Source organism: Pipra filicauda, unplaced genomic scaffold (genome assembly GCF_003945595.2).
Source record: "Pipra filicauda isolate LSUMZ 115617 unplaced genomic scaffold, ASM394559v2 scaffold102_size2360937_pilon, whole genome shotgun sequence".
Classification (NCBI taxonomy): Eukaryota; Metazoa; Chordata; class Aves; order Passeriformes; family Pipridae; genus Pipra; species Pipra filicauda.
The window spans coordinates 348665-369260 of record NW_024103463.1 but is presented as its reverse complement, the minus strand read 5'-3'; the positions used below and the strand labels follow the sequence as shown (position 1 = coordinate 369260).

Genomic DNA, 20596 nt, shown 5'->3' with positions numbered 1-20596 from the left:
TATATTAACATACAACGTTAAAAAATCAGAATACTTGATTTCACAGACAGGTCACAAGCTACACCAAGTACTTCCAATACTTCTATTCCTCATGCACAGCAGGTTACAATACATGTGTGAACAATGCCACCTCTATCTGAATAACCACACAGTGATGTAGAACATCTCTAAAGTACCTTTAATCCTACTTAATACCATGAAAAAAATTAAATCTCACAGCGTATCAGTTCCACTTGTTTCTTTGACTGCTTCATAAAGGGGTGCTGATTTTAATGAAATTCCCATCAGTACCTCAACATGTTTCAGGAATACTGACTGGCCAAACTGACTTCAGCAACCAGCTCTGTTGTTCAGGGTATCAACTGAAAACCAGCTTGACTAGGAATAATTACACAGGTAATCTCAGTCCAGCTGTTTCCTCCAGTTGCTTTTAATTTGTCCCATACTACACCCCTAAAGCAAGGATAATGTATTGGTAAAATTAACAAGTCTGGCATTACGATACCAAACAATACCAGGACTGAGCTCAGCCCTGCAAGCTCAGTCTCACCTGCTGAGCACACGCTACCAGCCTCAATATCCATGGGAATTACCCTCACAGTATCCATGGGAATCACCTTCACACAGTCATTTCCCACATCCTTTATCTCCTTCCATGGCAGTCAGTCAATAGTTCTTTGTATCCTCCCTGTTCACTCTCCAGAACAACACACACCAAACCAAACTCTGGTCTTGCATGAGCCATCTAAAGTTCTGCTATTTCCTAAGCTTCATATATGGGCTTTGTGAACAACATTTAGTCACCATTTTGTCAGACAAGTTACTAGAGGAATGAAACCAGGAGGATCATGTACCTCCCACCCAATTCCTGCTTTCTTCCCTTGAAGTTATTTTCAATCCTGCTGTTTGGCTTCAGCCAAATTTGGCAAATAAGTGGATATCTAGATTACAGGAAGACTGTATAAATTTTATGAATACTGGGAGTTGGGATGAAAAAAAAAGAGCATAAAGCCTTAAAATGAAGGAAAAGGGAGGCCAACCAGCCAGCTGGACAGTCAACATGGATGTACTCAAAAGCTGCCAAAACATGCACTTGCAACTGTCCAGCTAAGTAGGCAGAAGAGCACTGCAAAGCTCTGCAGGGAAAACACAGGCTTGAAAACCATGGAAAAGATCCAACCCTTTTGGATACCATGTGCAAGTGGATGTGTGTGTGTTGTCTATGTGCTACAGAAGGTTCCACAGCACACAAGAGAAACACGTTCACGACAAATCAGTCTTGACTATTTTTGCCACTTACAGAAACACTTTTTCATTTTAGATCCTCTTCTGCTATTAAAAACAAACTAATGAAAATTAATTTTAAAAACTGCAGTGCAAAAGCACTAGAGCAAATTTGGAAGTTCAGACCTCCCAGTACTTAACAAAAAGCACCAGAATTAATCTGTCATCTATTAGAGTCAGTCACTATAGGTAATAGAATATATAATTTTTCCAGCATGGTATTACATATATAACTTATGTGATACTTTCCCACATAATCCACCCCAAAAAACTTGTGCCCAGCTCCCTGCTCTCCCCAGAGGTTCTGTGCTCCCCATTCCTCTTTTCTACCCAGCATATCCTTCCACTTTGTTTCTATTCCTTGCAGCAGATCTGAAGGACCAACTTTACACAAGACCTGGGAAGGTGGTGAGAGGAAGAACCAGTGAGCTTTTCTCCAGGGAAACATCACACTTGTGGTTTGAGAATGTTCTCACTCTAAGAGTGGGTTCTGAGAGGCCCAAATCATATTCTTGATGCTTAAATCAGCCTGCAACCCTGCCCTTCCCACAGCACAATTCCTCTGCCAAGCTTCAACCTCCTATTCCAGAGACGAACTACATCTTAACGAAATGCCTGAAATCATTATTTTAAAAGCCCAAGGCAAAGGTAAAAAAGTTATAAGCAACTCAGGAAAATATTCTAACGATAACTAGTGGATAACCTGAACTGTAACAGGAGGAGCAGCAGGGAAGGAGACCGGTTTGACACATGGTAAAATCCCAAACCTGAAAAATGTTTTATTTGCTTATTGTTGTACTTAACATCTTCTATGGGAGTGTGAACTGCATATTCCACTACAGCATCTCAATATGCAAACAAGTGAAATTAAGACAAATTCAGTATTTGGTCATCAGAATGCCCATGAATGAGGCACTTGGTAATGAATGCAAAACTCGCTTTAATGAAGCACAACTGCATCCTATCAGCTGGTTCATTTGGAATGGCATAGCAATGATATCTCTGAATTAGCAACTCCAGACATCATTAAATGAGGTAAAAAGATAAGATTTACTTTCCATATTTATCTGTCATTAGCTGGGAAAGTAAAATCTCACATCTCAGTGAATTTCTCTGCTATAAATAATCAGCAGTTTCCTAAAGGGAATCTTCAGCTCCTGTCAAGACAAACAAGCACAAGTAAATATTTACCATAGTTGGAGCTGGGTGCTGTGTATTTGGTGCTGGACTTACGGATGATATTTTCATGGATCTGGCACCACTCATTCTCGTTGTTACACCTAAAATAAAAGAACACTAATTCAAGTTAAATGCTTTCTGCTGAACCATCTTAGAACAGGAGAGTCAGCTTTGGTGTAGAGATAATATGAAAGGTTTGGATGAATGAGAGAAGTCCCACGTAACTCTTGTTTTTAAAAGTGGAAGGAAACAAAATATTCCCTAATAGTTATGTCATTTTTATGGACACTCTGGAGCCAGCAGCGACTTTTCTGTCACCAAAGCCATTGTTTCACTCTTCAGATTATGACAAGACCAAGAAAGCTCTGGTTTTCCTGTTTGAATCCTGTGTACGTAGAAAATAAATTGTAAGCCGAAATTAACTACTGCCATATATTACCTTTTTGTTTTTAATTTATTAAAAAAGTTAAAATCAAGAAATAAAAGTGAAATTTGAAAGACTAAATGAACCCCGGATTTTTTTAAGTATCTCAGGAATTTACAATGAGTCTTTTGCTTACCTACGTATTTTACAGAATGCCTTGAAACATGATCCAATCTCCCCAAAAACCAGAGCCCAAAATGCAAGAATTGCAGTGTCAGTGAGAAAGGAATCAAGGAAACAAGCCCCACATTCTGAGTCCGTAGCTTACTGTCCCATTGTATGAGAGAGGGACATTAGACTGGGGGAGAAAGGCAAAAAACTGAAGTGTCCCTCTTTGTTAAGCTTTTACATGAAAGATGAGCCATATAATCTCTTCTCTTGTGAAAAAAATGGAAACTTTACCACAAACAGTGCTACGGGCCAAAAAAGAAAGGAAAACCAGTATGCTGATCAAGTCTAACTGCATTTTAAATTCAATTGTGCTCTATTTAAATTACAACTGCAAGATTTAATGATTCCCCATGAAGTCAGCAATTTTTAACTCAGCAGCAATAGTGAATCTTATTTCCCCTGAAAAGCAATTGAATTAAACAATTTAATTAAACTTCTGTCCTATTGACTCTTAAAGGTTAAAAACAAAAGGGAAGCTAATGCTCTAAGCTTTCAGCTCCTATGAGTCTTGAGAAATAAGTCACTTTGCAAAACTTCTCCCAAGGATATGAACATTTTTTCCCTTTTTTGCTTCCCCCCCAAGAGTACAACACATCAGCACAACCAGGGTAAGATACAAACCAGCTACACTGAAGACATCAGGGATTTTTTTGTTTGCTGCATTATGTAACTGAAGAATAGCATGGCAAAAGGAATTAGGGCTATCTAGAACACACAGCAGCTGGTCATTTCTTACAGCCTCTGCATTACAAAACCACGGACTGCCAAGAGTAATGAGAGAACCCACAAAGCCTTTTATGGCACTTACTGACATCCCCCCAAATGCTATTGTAACAGCAAAAGGAACAGAGACATCTTGGAGTAAATGAAATACAAAGTGCAGACAGCAAAAGAGGAAAATATGGAGAAAAACCATTAGGAGTTACTTTCTTCCACTGTGCTACCCAAAAGTATTCATTTAATTAAAATGCTGATCAGGCTGTACTCCTGGGTTATCTGGTGCAGTTAGACTGGGATCATATCACCTGAAACCTTAGCTCCACCTATCCCACCATCCCTCCCTTCCCCTGCACTGGGTTTAGGTATCAGACACCTCAGCTGGCTGTCAAGAACTCCAGAATACACAAAAACCTTCCCACACTGGCCACAGGACATGATACTTTGGCAGGGGAGAGGAGCAGCCAGGCTCAGGTCCCCTGCCCTGAGGTGGCTGGATTTGGGAGGTTAGAGGGTACAGCCCTGTCTGTTCCTGCTCCTCTCTTTATGGATCTCTTGTCCATAAGTTTGTCTAATCCCCTTTGGACCTGCTCACACTGCCTTGGGTCGTATCTCTTCCCACTATCACTTTTCTCCTCCTCAAGCTGAAGCTCCCCACATTCTCCATTTCTGATAAAGAAATGTCCCTGTGTCATTAAACATTTCACTTGCTCGACTCCCCCCCCTTCTATAACTACTATATCCCTTTTGGGAGGAGACATCAGCTATCCACAGTCACTCAAGACAGGTCAGCACTGAAGTGACCTTCTAGAACTTCACAGGATGGCAAATTGACTATATCTGCACTCCACAAACCAATCTCTCAAAACCAAAACACAACAGAGCTGAGGAATTAATAGCCAGTACAAACTCCCTGCCAGTAATTGTGGTGTTCTGTGCTAATTCAGCTTACTCTTCAAGAAAAAATAATAATTACCTTCACATGGCCAAGGCACTAAAAGTCATTTATCCTACTGCAAATAATATTCTCCTAGAAGTAGAGGGATAACCTATAGGACAAATTCTATACCCTCCACCCTCCTCCCTCCTCCCAGGTAAGATTACAAAAAATGCCTACCCTCTGATAATTTTTTAGTTGCTGTACCAGCCTCTGGAGCACAAGTTAAAATAGATTTCAGCCTCCAGTGACTTATGTCTGCCAATTAACCTGAGCCAAAGTTATCCCAAAATCAACAAACCGTAAAGATTGCTAAAGCCAGTGCTGTACCAGGTACCAAGGTAAGCTGCACTTTGCATTTCCTGAACACAAAAAGGAGGATATTCTCCCAAGTTTGACATGTAGGCCTGAAAACATTTGCTTGGACCGTGTTTCATTGTGTTCAGATTCTACTTGTCCAAATACCAAATAGATAACAGAACGTATTCCTCCTTTAAATAAGAATTTTCCCCTGAGCCAGCCATCACCTTTTGAGGTCGGCTGGTTCCACAGCAGATTTACCACTTGGAATGTTTGCCATCCCCCAGCTGGGGACAGCAATGGGACGTACAAATAGCAACTATGGAATATCAAAAGGGAAAGGCATTCAGGCATTAAGGGGAAAGAATTTTAAGCGCTGGAGAAGGAGGAAAAAAAGGACAGAAGGAAAATAGGACAAAAAAATAAAACTGAAAAAGATAACATGAAAGAGAAATACATGAAGTTTTTAGAGGAATGGTAAGATTAACACAAAGAGTAATGTTCAATGAGCAAAAACTTTCATTAGAGATAAAAATTAATATAAAAATAAATACAAAAATATGAAACCAAGTGATTTTAAAAAACGGACCGAGAATTTAATTTCCATCTCTCTTTTTAAATATTTTACATGTATATTAAAAAGAATTATAAAAGTAAACCTTTATGCTTTTACATAATGAGCTTATAACTACAGCTGTGGTACTATATCCTCTTAGAGAGATTTTAACATGACTGTGGGATTAACAAAGAGGAAAATCTCAATTGTGAGAAAGAAGTATTTTTCAGCCATAAATCTTTAACAACAATAAGGCAAGCAGAGAAAGACTGGTGAAGTGAATTGATTTTTTTTCCCCCCCTCCCATAAGCATTCTCTCTTGTGGATCCAGCAAAAGTCCCACTGAAAGACCATGTATTTGTTTCAGCCTTTGTTAGGTTTTCAGTCTCTCAAATTTTTTCCAGCTTCTCCCTGTGAAAAGGCTTCCTGGCTGGCTGCTGGCTGCCTCATTTGTGGCAGCTGTAAGCTTTAGCCAGATAGTGTACAAAAGGAATGCTTTCTACTGCTCCTTGAAAAACACAAAAACACCTCCCTCCTTATTTCATCTTTGTGATGGTTTTGAGTTGGCCCGGGGCATGTTAGCAGTAATCAAAATGAGAGCAGCAGGTAAGAAAATCAGTTCAGTGCTGTTTAAGCATTCATATTCAATTTTAAACTTACTAAGGACAAAACCCATTTCAATTTTAGCCTACAAAGCAAGAAAAGGGGGGTTAGCTAAAGGAATGTGCAAAGAGAAGATGCAAGAGATAAACTTGTGAACACTGCCATGAAAGACCAACAGCTATCAAAGCTGCAGAGGGGATAAGCTGGTGCCCTTCAGATAAATCCACGTTCCCTTCTGAATATTTCTGCTGGAGGTTTACAGAGAACACTCCAAGCAGCAGTAACGTAAAAGAATGAATGCACAAGACTTAAAACAACCCAAGAGAGTGATAATAGTGATAAAAAATTACAAGCATCTGATTACAGAGCTGAATTCTGTTATGGGCTCTCCTTCCCCTCTGTGAAGGCAGCAAGGGCTGCGTGGGGGACGTGAAAACAAGGGTTGGGGGGAGCAGATGTGATGGTACAAACCTGCTCAGGCATTTGGGCACACACTGCTGGCACTCTGGGTGCATGAAGGGAATCCATGTCAACAAAACACTTCAGATTAAGAGGAAGGAAAGGGAAGCTCCATATGCTGTAACTTTTATTTTATCGTTGTACCAGGACTTTGGATCGCTCTAAGTGGCTGCGTGACTTTATTTGTCCAATATTTTAAAAAGTTTTTTCTCTTCTATTTTTCAGTGAATCGGAAGCTAAAGATGCATGAAAAGGGCACCAAAACAGATATCTGATAACCAGCGTGTTCCATTTCTGTAAACATTCAAGATGTCGCAGTTGCAATTATTAACACCTCATCTACAAGGACAATATTAACATGAACTACATAACTCTGAGATAAGCTGAGACCGAATGGCGATAAAAGGTCAAAATTATCCAGATTCGACCAACAGAGAGAAGAAAGATGATCATTTTCTTCCCTGTAATTTGACATTTCTGCTGCAGTTTTCATAACTGCTGGCAACGGAAGAATGGAGGAGCTGACTCTGAGAGACTTTTGTTTGGACTTCAGAGATTTCTAATGTACGAAGAGAAATCCAAGAACCTTTCAGTGAACAGTAAAAGACATTTTTTTCATTTATAGTTTCCCTTGAAGGTCAGTTTTTCTGCTGCTGAATGCACTTCTCAAAGAATAACAAAGTTCTGTAACCCGCCAAATTATCTTATTACTGTGGCCACAGACCACAAAGCAGTGTCAGCTGTATCTCAGCCCATCTGCAAAGCAGATCTTGCCAGTAGTTATTCTCACTGACAAAAGATTTAAATATTCCCTGCAGTCTCCAGACAGTTTGTCTGTGGCCTCTTTATTACAACTGTGAGACCACATTTCAGAATAAGAATTTGTTAGTTCAAAGTTCAAAATCACAAATAACTGTAAGACAGATTCCTGCTCGGGAAGTGTTGATTTGAGTTTTTCGGTCACACACTGTTGACTTCAGTTGTTCTCTACCTCCTTCTGTGGGTCACTGTGACTGGTAAGAAACAGGAGATGGAGCACAAGTAACTATTCCCTTCACAAGATGAAATGCAGCACATTTCTTTGGGTTTGAGCTTAGCAGATTTTAAATAAATCACATTAATAAAAGAGCAGCTTTGCATGTCACAGACTTGGGCAATCCTCAATAATTTCTGAAGCATTTCACATACCTGAAATATCTGTGGATAATATTCATTAGTTTCTGTGAGCGGCTGGAATAATAAAGAAGCAAAGAACTTCCTTCTAGGAGTTACTCACGTGTAAACTTTGAGAACAAAATCCTTCTCTTCCTTTATTTCAGAGATTGACTGAAGCACGTCCATGATGCTCAACACTGCACAGCCGTAGGGGCGGCGATAGTGTAAATGAGGGGGCCCTTTTTTGGAATCATTGAGCAACATACGACCTACGGTGAACAGAAATGTATAAAACATTAGGGACTGACATGTGGCCATCCTGTCTGTTGTGTTCCATGACCCCTCTGAGCAGGCAAGTTTCAACTCCAGCCTTCAGGCTGATATTTGTGCACTGGGTCTGGTGGAGGTGGAGTTGGTTTTCCCCTCGGCAGCCTCAAAATGCTTGGCTGTGTGTTGGTACCCAAAGAGGTGTTTTGGTAGCACACCGGTGATGCTGAGCAGTGCTGGGCTGTGCTGGTACCCAAAAAGGTGTTGATAACACACCAGAGATGCTGGGCAGTGCTGGCACAGCATCAAGGTGGCCTCTGCAGCATCCCCCCGACACCAGGAGGCTGGGGGTGGGCAGATCTTGGGAGGGGACACAGCCAGGACAGCTGTGACCCAAACTGACCAAAGGGATGCTCCAAACCACATGGCATCTGCTGAACAACAAAAGCAAAGAGAATGGAGGAGGAGAGAGGGACATTTGTGACTCTGAGGTTTTTCTTCTGGAGCGACCTCTACATGTAAGGAAGCTCTGCTTCCTAGGAAGTGGCTGGACATGGACTGCTGATGAGAAGTAGAGAATGAATCTTTTGTTTTCCTTGGCTTCTGCACACGGCCTTTCCTTTTGCTTTATTAAACTGCTCTGACCTTCACACCCATGAGTTTTCCTCCATCTTATCCCCCTCCTCAACCCTGTCCTGCTGTAGGGGAGTGATATTGCACTTGAGCTTGGAGGACATCTGGAGTCCAGCCAGGGTCAACCCACCACAACTTCTCACTCTTAAACTGCCTCAAACCCAGAGCTCCATTTGAACCTCCCTGACCCCCTGGGCTGCTTTAATTAAGGGGCATCACCTCATTTAGCTAAACAGAACAGTCAAGGGCAAAGTGAGCAGCATCATGTCTGGCCATCTTTGATTTGCAGCTCCACGACACGTATCTGCATCCAGATGGGCTGACTACAAATCATCTCTGCACTGAGCCAAGAATATGCCTTGTACTCACCCATCTGATCCACACAGAGATTCACTGTGGTCCCTCCATTATAGTTCAGAATTTACACAAATCCTCACTTTATACATTGTGTATAATATATATCACATATTATATATTGGTCATAGATCATGTCTGTCTTGCAGTGCAGGGAGGAGAATTCTGAGGTACAAAGCTGCTCAGTGACTCACTTCCTATTATTAAGGCAGTTTTAAAATAGAGTAAAAAATGCCAAGGCCAGAAAAATCACTGTGATAATCTAAGTGAACTTGTAACATTACACACAATAATTTGTCCAGCACTTCCCACATCAAGGTTAACACAGCATATCTTCCTACAAGCTTCATTAATCACCTCAAGTGATAACAGAGTCATTTGTGGCTTCGAAGGCACATTGTCATTCACAGGACAACACACAAAGCTGTGGTTTCACTAAGCTGTTCAGACCTGCTGTACTTCAGAAAAGGTGTCTGTGGCTGCTAATGGGTGTCAGCAGTGACTGGGCTGGCAACAGGGTTAAGCACCTCTCCACTGCAAACACTCCCTGGCCATTCCTCAGTTAACTGAAAACCTGAAAAACATGATGACAATGCACTACTCTCTTGTTTACAATAATATAACTGAAGAAACTGTCTGCTATTCCCACTTTATGTTGTTAACATTTTAGGTCTAATATTTAAAACTATTTAATATTTAACATAGGTAAAATAAGTACTTGCCAATTTCTCAGGGGAAGTACAGACATTAATAAATTAGATCCATTTAAACCTGTTACTAACTAATTATATCCTTTTTAATTTCAACTTTTTTCTCTCCAACACCTTCCATCTCTAAGAGATTCCAGCAATTCAATTCACATACCAGAAATCAAACAGTCACTTTAAACACACTGCTGGGCTAAGAACTTTGAGCACTGCACTATACTCTGTAAGACACATTCTAAATTCAACTTCTGTCACAAATACCTCCCATTCTTGCTACTGCAAGTGTCAAAAAGAATAAATGAAGCCTAGCCTGGCCTGGCTGACTAGTCAGAGAAACCCATTCTCCCTAAACTTGAGTTTAGGCATCTCCCTAAATTTAAGTGTGGGTTCTTGGAAGCACCACAGACTCCTGCAGTAGAAAGCAGACCTTTATATATATTTGTTTAACAGCCTCTGATTTAACAGCCTCTGATGCTGCTGTCCTGTGCTGTAAACTAACTATAAACATCAGTAAAAAGGCCTCATTTGAAATTTTTAAACGTTAAACAAAAAGCCTTTTTAGTTTGTCCCTCTCCCCAAATGTGGTGTTCAATCAAGTATTTTGTTTCAGACTAAGAAAAAACCATCACTGTTAAACAGTCACCAGTAATTTCTAACACTTAGCTCCATATGGTCTGAATGTTAATCAGTCTATGACTGAGTTTTGGAAGTGGTAAATCATTACAAAGTCAGCTAATTAAAACACACATTAAAAAATACTCTAAAGGCATTGTTAATTCTATCTATTCCAAGCACTAAATCATACTGTACCTATTCGGATGACATGGGCAACTATGTACAAGTCTCTCTTCATGTCCTTGCTGCTGAGGTCCTGGAAGAGTGGAAAAAACACAGACATTAAGAGGAACATGTTGCACTTCCAACATAAGTGCCTGTAACTATATTACACAGATGAAAACTCTCAAATTCCATGTTACAGAAAAAGAGGTCAAAGCTTCTAAAAGTGAGCTTGAAGAAAAGCCCAAAAACCAGGAAAAGGGGAACCTACAAAAGAGCAAAAGGAAAGCTGGAGTGAATGAGGACAAGTAAGTATAACTGACCCCGAGAGACATTTAATGATAAAGAAATAGATTAACAAAACACACATAACACTTTTCAATAATTCATTACTGCAGCATTTTGCATTCACATGTTAGAAGACAACTGCAATTTTCTTGGCATGTTGTAGTTTTCACTGATAACTTTATAAACAAATATGAACATCAGAGACATTTCTCTGCCTTTTTTTTAAATCACAGGAAAGATCTAAGAAACATTTGTTCCTAAAAACATCAGTATCGTTTAACAAGTTTTCCTTATGCTACTAACCTCCCAGACAAGAAGATTTTAAACAGATACTATGAGAATATTCATCCATGTTTTAGACTGATGAAAAAGCTGCCCCTTTCTCCACTCTATTAAGTGCTGTCATCTTACTTTCAGGTACTGCTTATGGAAAAATTAACTGGAACAATCTCAGATAAAATCTTGTGGTTTTGCTTAAATGAACTCCTCCTCTTAGAGGAGTAAAAAGTAGTAAGTGGAATTTTTATATAAAGGTGGGGAGGAAATTTAAACTGTAGACAACTAAGTTCTGCTATTCCTAGACTGAACCAATTTAGAATTAAAATTTGTATTTTGCTGAAAGCTAAAACATGAACTTTAAGTCACACAGCAAATTTCTTTCCCATGTGACCTGAGAACCCAAATCTCAACAACTGAGATTATGATGGCAATGCAACCCCAGATTACAGTGACATGTAGCACAATAAAATCTGGGCACAGAGACTGAGAACCAGGCATAAAGAGAATTTATTCTAAGGAGAGGTGTCAATCCCTTTCCAATCATGTTATATTGCTAAATTACAGCAGGCAAGTAATAAATTCATGGCTGTATCTCCTCCCTGTTTAAAAGCAGCACTGTATTTCCCAGGGCAGCATATGCAGGGAGTTGCAAATACACTGTTTGGGATCCTGCTAAAGAGCAGATCGTGTCTCTCCTGAGCCAAAACATTCTGCTATAAACGTCGTCCTTAGCATTTTCTCTGCAAGTTTTCTTCTGCTGCTGCACCAATAAGGGAACACACTTTCTAGGCTTTCTCCATCACCCAACATACCAGTGTAGCAGCATATGGTAGCCTTTATCTTACATGTCTTGGAGACATGAAGTTCCACACTAAGAGGGGGTTTGACATAGTTTTAATCTCAACAGTGCCTGACAAGACATCTCAAAGAGCAAAAAAACTTGGAGGTAGTGCTTAATGCTCTAGAGAGCAATAGATTCCTGAAAATATCTGTGCTTTGACAGGGACAATTTTATTATACTATCTGATTACCAGTTCTAATTAACAGCAATTTAAAGAACTATTTTTTTTTAAAGGGCAGCTGTCAAAACATCAGAAAATGGCAGGGCATGAACATATTGATGGGTTCACACTTCAGTCGCTTTTCAATTTCACAAAAAAATACACTCTGTCACAGTCAAGAGGCAAGAAATGTGGGCCCAGATGGCCTTGTATTTGAGTTTGTGCAGCAGAGGCTTTTTCCAAGGCAAGAAGTTCTTATTATGACATGGACCAAACAGTCAAAAGCCCCAACCCCTGCGAGGAAGTTTTCAGCTAATTCCTCTGCAGAGAATGCATGCACATGACTTAGGACCAGAAGAGGACAAACTACATTTATTGTTTGCTTGTGTGCCATATAAATAAAGACAGAAAGGCGGTTTTAGGACTGCATCCACAGGGTGGGTACTTCCCACATCCTTCTGAGCTGCTGTTTAAATGACACTGGTTCACAAACAAAATAGTAACATTATAATTCTAACTGAATGGTTTTTTAGAAAATCAGTCCTAAATTTTCCCTCCAGCATCGGGTGTGGAAAACAGTTACTCTCTAACAATGATTAGTTCTTTACAGTGCTGGTTTCTAGAAATGTCTAGTTTTATGTTAAAAAAACGCAAACACCATCACAACCACCTCCAGACCACTGGAATCAAGGATACCTGTCTGCCACTAATTAGTTCTTTAATTCAGTTGCCAACCTCACAGGATAGGGAAAATAAGGTATTTAACAAAAATAACGAGATTATACTGTGCAGTTATGTTTCAATTCAGGTCCAGGAACTTTTCTAAAGTGTGCACAGGCTGAAGTTTGCTTGAGTGAACTTTGATCTTCAGAGCGAGCAGCTTCTCACCTTCGCTATGATATGACAGCAGATGTAAAACCAAAGCCTAAAACCAAAGCCTGAGTAATTCTGATCTCTCACACAGAGAGACAGCTGAACTCCTGGCAGTAACAGAGCAGGAAAAGACAGGGATCCCTTGAACTGTCTAAGATTGGGCTTCTTGCCTCTGGGAAAGATGAGCTTTTGAAAGATACTGCGGTGAGGGAGGGTAAGGAAATAGAGTCAAGATGAACACAAGCTTGGGAACAAACCTGATAATCACAGAATTATCTTATCTTGGAAGCATTTCCTAATTAAGAAGTTACGGTAAGATAGAACCATTGGGGATAAAATGGTTATTCAAAAAGCAATTATTTGTTTCTCTTTTCCTACAGACTTTGAAAAGTCCTTTGAATACATTGATGAAAAACACTGTATCAAAAGCATGCCGTTTTTTGCACAGATAATTTTTCTAATCATAATTCCTGTTGTGTAGACTATATGTTCTAGCAGAGTGAGAGAGTGTAAGCACCTACACCAGACAGAGGGATGGAGTCTGAGCACCTCAGAGAACTGATACTGCAGCAGCTTTGGTATTTTTGTACAGTAACACCAAAAGGCTACTTGGGAGTGATCTCTGGTCAGGAGAGGTGCTGCAGAGTGGCACTGTCTGCAGTACTCCAGACTGGCCTTTTTTAGACTCCGTCACAATATGCAGCAGGTCTCTCCTGGAACTATGTTATGTCCCTGGCTGCAGTATATCATCATTTTTTAAAAAGTGTAAAGGCTGGTTTGAAGGTCACCAGAGCAAAACTGTTCCAAACTGTTCACCACAGAGTGAAGCAGGACAGTTGTTCCAGAAAGCTGACCCAAAGTCTTGTAGCATTGCTGCAGATGGGGAAGTTTGATGATGAAAATCTTTTCCAGAATGATGAACCTCAGAGGCCTGAAAGTGTCAAACTTGATACAAAGCATCCTATCCTGCCTTTTGGGAATACTCCTTAGGGATATTCCATAAAGACCAGACACCGGAGCTGGAGCTTGCTCCCTGGGCACTTTCTCCTAGCAGGGAAAGACTCTTGGTGTTGAGTTACCAACCATGGAAACACTAAGAGCCTGTTACCTCTGCTGCTGTTTAACCAGCTGTAGCACTTCCTAAACCCCAACTGCTACTGCTGTCAGAATCCATGTCAGAGCTATTTTTGGACTGACCCACACCTCTTACATCCAGATGGAGGCAGAACTGAGCATCCTTATATCTGGCTGGATATACTCTGTTCCTTAAGAGGAGAAATTTCACTATCTCCTTAAAGGAAAAAAAGGAACCATACTGGGAACCTGTTTCAGTGTTCAGCCCTGCCTGACCTTAGAGGGTTCCACTGCCAGAACCAAAGCTTATACCAAAGCTCTCCACCATATTTTAAATTCACTGAAGGTAAAAATACTTCTGCCACAGAGCTTCCAGCGTGTGCACGAGCTAAAGGTGAGACACGATGGAAGGTGTTTATCACACTTGGGATCTGATATTCCTCACAGTTATTCTGTCATGGGCTGTTAAGTTTCAACGTCTCTAGATTTTCATATCTGAGAAAAAGTGGCAGATAAAAACATGGTCTGACATATGATTCAGAGGGAATTCTGAGGGAATTTTAAACATAACTTAGTATCACTGCAGAAAGGGATTTCTGACAAGGGCATGTGGGGACAGGACACAGGGTAATGGCTTCACACTGACAGAGGGCAGGGCTAGAGTAGACATCAGGAAAAAATTCGTCACTGAGGGATGAGGCCCTGGCACAAGAGAAGCTTGTCCAGAGAAGCTGTGGATGCCCCATCTCTGAAGGTGCTCAAGGTCAGGCTGGATGGAGCTTTGAGCAACATGGTCTGCTGGAAGGTGCCCCTGCCCATGGCAGAGGATTGGAACTGGATGATCTTTAAGGTCCCTTCCAACCTGAACCATTCTGTGATGCCATGATTCCATTTCAGTATAACCACTACAAAAGAAGAAGGCAGTTAGGTGAGGGGTGAGTCTGAAGAATCAAAAGGGAAAAAATCTGAGCTGACTATTTCATTCCCAAATGAGGAATCATCTGCTAGGAGCCAGACAGGTGTTACTCCTTCAGTCTTTCTGGCATAGAAAGTCAAAGACTGCTGGTGCACTTGGTGGTATCTGCTGTGCCTCAGGATGGGGTAGCTGTTTGCACAGACCTGCTGTGGGAACTCTGGATGTCACAATGTTCCCTTTATTCCAACCAATTCCTCGTAGCTCAACTTGGCTGTTGTTTCTGCAGCACATCCTGTTCCCTCTGTCCCATCCACACCCTCTGCTCCCAACCTGGGAGGGTCCTGCACCATCCACCTGGGGCTGCTACATGGACACTCCAGTGGGCTGTGACAAAAGCCTGCCTGCAGAATTTTCAGGTTTTCTCTGTGTGTTGTTGGAGTTGTTTGCCTGCCTTTGACTCTGAAAAAAGTGCTCTGTTTTTTGTTCAGGCCATTACAGTATCTTCCTGTGCCCTGATATCTAAGAGCACAGCACATGCAATGAAAATATTAAAAATTTCACACTATGAGCAGGAAAAGATGCACTTCAAAGGAAGTACTTTGGATTATTTACTTAGCCATAAAAATAATTTAGAAGTACATTCATTTTCTATGTTAACATTTAGTCACAACCATAACAAAACTCAGAAACAGCTTCTGTTCTGCTCAATATATTGGAAGGGAAGAATTGTTTTTCCCCCCTCAGGGTGAGTGATCTCCAGCTACACCCCTGGAAGGGCAGAAGGAAGGGAATAGACACGTACTGTGAACAGAGCACACATTCGATCGATCTTCTCCGGGTTCCTGGGGCCTCCATTCTTGTTTAACCTCACCATAAACCTCTCACTGAAAAACAAATAACATTAAGAAATATAAGTGTTTCAGGTACACATTTCAACAGAAAAATGCAGGTAGGTAGGGGTTTTATTAAAAACAAGCTGCAGTGGTTATTATAATTCCAGCGTATATGAAACAGTACTCACTGATCTTCCTCAAGTTACATGGAGTAGCACAGAAGACTTTTAATAGTAAGTACTCTGCTTGTGAAAACATTGTGTTGATGCATATTCATGATGCAATAACATTATTTTAATGTGAATACAAGAAGCAGAGAATCTGAGCACATTACAACTCCTCCAGGCAAAGGCTAAGGCAAACCTGCCGAGGGCCTTTGGTAAAACTGAGTTCATTAAAATCCACTCAAAACTAAAAGTAACAAGAATACCAATTAAGCAATCTCCTCTAACACACAGTATTTATAGAGGCAATATCCTAATTCAAATACATTAGGATTCAATTGATACAACTCTTATCAGTCAAATTAATCAGCCCTTCTATGAATAAAACCAGCATGTATAGCCAGACTGCAAAATGAACACTCCTTACTATGGATGGTAAGACATGGACATTCATATTATTTCTAAAGACAGAGAATTTATGTGTAAAAAAGAGTTTGATGAGTAATTTTTTCACAAGTGTGCAAGACCACACCAAGTATTTTCTTCCTAGATTTTCTAGACCAGAATTTTTATCCTAGATTTTCACAGAAATAAAATGACAGCACATCATTAGATCTTCCAGCTAGTTCCATTTTCTCACAGGTCCTTTCAATTCTATCCAGTATGACTGTATGAACTCCATCAACCTTTATCTGACACATTTTCCAGTACTGTTGGCCTGAAAAATATGAAAACACAGTGTAGACACTTTGGTAGTTTGCTCCCAAAGGCCACTCATCCCTACTGTTAATCCACATGGATTAATCACTGCCTGATTTCAGTGTGCAGCCAGTGCTTTTTGTTACTCCTTCTTCTGTATGTTAAAGAGCCCTTTAGAAAAGTTCATTTCTTACAGGGTGGCAGTGACAGCCCCCCAAACAAGTAAGCAACTTAACACTGTTAAGAAATTCAAGAAAAAGTGCTGGAATTGTTTTAAAGAACTTACCCATGATACAATTTTTCAACAGCATTTCATGAACAGTTCTAAAAATGTAGGATTGTAACAGTGTCTGGTACTGGCACCACCTACACCACAAATACCAACACACACATCTGTGTATTCCACACACACGAAGCCAAGTCCCTACTCATCCTGACTGGAATGTATCAGACATCACAAATTGGCCTTTTTACCACAGCTCATACAACCTGTCCATTGTAAAGGCTGACATATTTTCAGAACTGTTGCTTTTGCTGGAATGGCTCTGCAAGCACGACTCACGCACCTCGTTATAACCTCGGCACGATTATTGTGAGTTCATCATGCTCAGCAACCCAGCTCATCCTCTCTGGCACTTTTGCTCTCCCTGTTATTCACTATAACCCCAATCTCCACGTATCCCCCAACCCCATTCAGTTATAATTTTAACTAATTTGCCACCAATTCTTATAACCTCAGAGATTGCTGAAATGATACAAAGAAATCCAACAGAAACAGGTATTTGATGATTCTCTACCTACAACTGCTTTAAGATGTCAATTAGTAAGTTAAGAATGTTTTAGCAAATGCTTTAATGACGTGGTATAATCAAATCTTTTAGTAAGAATTCTGTGATGTGTTAAGTGGAGAGCAGGGCAGTATTACAACTTCAGTACATTACAACAACAGTTTTACTTCTTCATAGTTACCTCTATCTACCTAATACATAATTCAATAACAATATTACATATTCTATTTTAAATTTCCAATAAGATATATTTTTGAACTTTCAACACAGGTTTTTTCTTTAATTATTTCAGCACTAATAAGCATTTCATTTTCATACAGAAGCTGAATACCACAAAAGATTTGTCTGCCACAAAAGGCTGTGCAGGCTGTCCCTCAGACAATGGCAGAGAAAGGAGTGCCAAGTCTTTGAGATGAGGTGTCTATATATATATTTCATTCATTACCAAACGTTGTATTGCTTAGTCTGCTTTCAAAACAGAATATCCCAAAGAGGGATATTCTGGAGACTCACTTGCAGGGTTGTATTCCATTAATAAGTGGAAATATTTTCAAGTTTGCAATTCATCTTTTCCTTGTTAGAGCCATAGAAAAAAATCTGGTTCCTGTCCCCATAATCCAGTGCTTTTCAAGAAATGAAGCAGGTCATTCCTACCTGCCTGCTGATCAACTGTTCCCTTATTCCAGCACTACTTCAGTAACAACCTTCAAATTCCTTCCTTTAATTTCCAGTCCTTCCTTGAGTGCTCTTGAGCTTGTACCACTAAATAATTAAGGGGGCTTTGAGTTATCCACAGCATTTGAGACCAGGGGAACAGGGAGAGTCATTTGTCCAAGCCACCTCCAGTTCTCCTGCCTTTCCTGGCAGGTCACTTCTCCCAAATTTGCAGTTTTGTCCCCCATCTCTGGCCTTTCTCTCATCTTTGGTACCACTGATCAAGGACAGTTTACAGAAACTACCCTGACTATTCCACTAGGATCTCACTGGTGCTGCTGATGTTTGTATCCCTGGAATGGGACTGCAGTGTTTTAACACTGGTGACCCATATTATGAACTAGTTATAGTGAGTCACCTGCTTCCCGTTTTACAACTGCAAATTCATTTCTGTGTCAAAGCAAATCTGGAAGAATAACCCTGTTTTCAATGACCTGAAGATCCACTGCCTTCATCTGTCACTACAGCTCTATTTTTAGACAAAAATACACACATTTAGGGTCAAGAAACTTAATGGGAATTCAGTAATTTAATTTCTTATTTTGGGAGCTCTGTCCTTTGAAAGAGTTCAATCTTCAGTGTGCCTTTTCCTCAAGCTTATCTTCTGCACAAGGACAAGAGCATGCATAGAATCTAGATTAAATTAAAGTCCAGTTTAGTGAGACCAAAATATCAAATGGGAATAAACTCCATATGGAAATTAATTAAAAAACCCCAGTAGTTATAAATGCCAAATGAGTGGTGGAATTTAAGTATGGGGAGGTTCCAAGATGAAATCTGACTGCCTGATCCTACTACTATCAAAAAAACCCCCAAATCAAAACCAACCAACCAACCAAACAAAAAAAACAAATCCAAAAAGCCAACAACCCAATAAATATTAATTTTCAGCTATTCTGGAAATACACTGAAATCATTTATCTTGCATAAAATCAGAGAAAAACGCATCACAGCAGAGAAAAGAATTAACATTTTACCTTGCTGGGTTCAGACTGAAGATGTGCCACAGTAGTAGCAGCATCTTAAACAAAAGCTCATTTATTCCTTTGCTCCTATGTGCTGTAAGCAACCTTCAATTACTCTAATTGCACCATCTCCTCCTGTGCTAACTCACATCACAGTGAAACCACCTCTTGTGCAGCAGTCAGGCCGGGTTTACAATCACTCTCATGATTAGTAATTGCTGGAGCTACTCAAATCTAGGAACCATTGCTCTGACGAGCAAAGTCAAACAGCTTCTTGTTCATTCACTTGAAAAGGAGGAAGAATGAAAGGAGTGTAGTGTCTCACTTCTTGGCTGCCCTGAACTGACTGAAAAGCAGGACCATCCTGAACTGGCATCTGTCTCTGCAAAAAGGAAGGAAGCCATCAATGGTTTGGGACATTACGTTTTCAGCGTGAAAGAGGAGGCAAACAGGGACAAAATTTACTGTTGGGTGAGCAGCAGTGGCATTTTGCCCATGGGGAGTTTTTGTTGTTGGGATTTTTTGCATAACATGCAAAGATGACAACTGAAGGACAGAGCTGGCAAAGAGCTCGGGATGGATTGGCGAGGCCTTGCATTAACTCATGGACAGGTTTAATTACTGGGGGGTGTTGAAAGGCAAAAATCCTGACTGAGCATCAATTTATGAACGTAGGCACAGCATTAATAGATGGATAATGCCAAAGCAGTGCTAGTCTGGAGAGAGTCTGCAGATCAATTTGCTGTTTGAATTGGAAACTGGTGATAAAGAACAGATTAAAAAAAATTAATTCTTTAACAAAGTCCAGGAGATTGGTTTTCTGAAGCAGGAACAGCACACATTAGGGCTTCAATCTCCTTAAGCAGAAGGAGATATCTTGTACCCTCCCCTTGCCTTAAATTATGGTTCAGCAGACATTTCTTCCAGAAATAAATACCTCCTTCACTCTCTCTATTCCAATATGCCACTGAAAGGGAAATGGTACAAATATGTTCCCTCATTTTTCTTCTTTTCCTCAGTGCTTCCTATTTCCAAAGAAAACTGGGAGAACATTGAAAAAAATCCAACATTATTACAAATACCTTAGTCCATTCTCAGAAGCTGTATTTAATTGGGTTTTCAGAACCCAACATTTGGCCAATCCCTGCTAAGAATAAAGGTTATTTTAAAATACATATTGGTCCCATGACACATGTAGAAGTGCACAGGGAAAAGGGTCATATGGTAGAGGAGAAGATCATATATCAACTTGTATTTTAGACTTTGATCTTTTTTCGGTGTCTTCCAGGTAAAAAACTACCTGCACACAAAATAAGAACCTGAACATGCTGTCAGAGAAGCTGGCAGGAATAAGCTACAAAGACCTGCAGAGCCAGCACAGTTCACCTCCTTTCAGTCCTATCAGTTAAGAAATGGTGATAAGCATGATACTATTTAATTTCTCCTCTCCTCCCACTGCAAAAAAACCCAAATGAACCT

The 20596-nt window shown here is 40.2% G+C and overlaps 1 protein-coding gene across 9 annotated transcripts in view; it reads right to left on the bottom strand.

The window, feature by feature from the left end:
- DOCK3 (dedicator of cytokinesis 3) overlaps positions 1-20596 on the bottom strand; it is a 190896-nt gene that overhangs the window by 79708 nt on the left and 90592 nt on the right. For all 9 annotated transcript variants that reach the window (XM_027730440.2, XM_027729947.2, XM_027729618.2 and 6 more), the window contains exons 10-13: positions 15757-15838; positions 10557-10617; positions 7907-8054; positions 2476-2564 (exon numbers count right to left, since the gene is read on the bottom strand). In XM_027730440.2, the coding sequence (XP_027586241.1) occupies positions 2476-2564; positions 7907-8054; positions 10557-10617; positions 15757-15838 (380 nt within the window). The remainder of the gene's footprint in view (positions 1-2475; positions 2565-7906; positions 8055-10556; positions 10618-15756; positions 15839-20596) is intronic.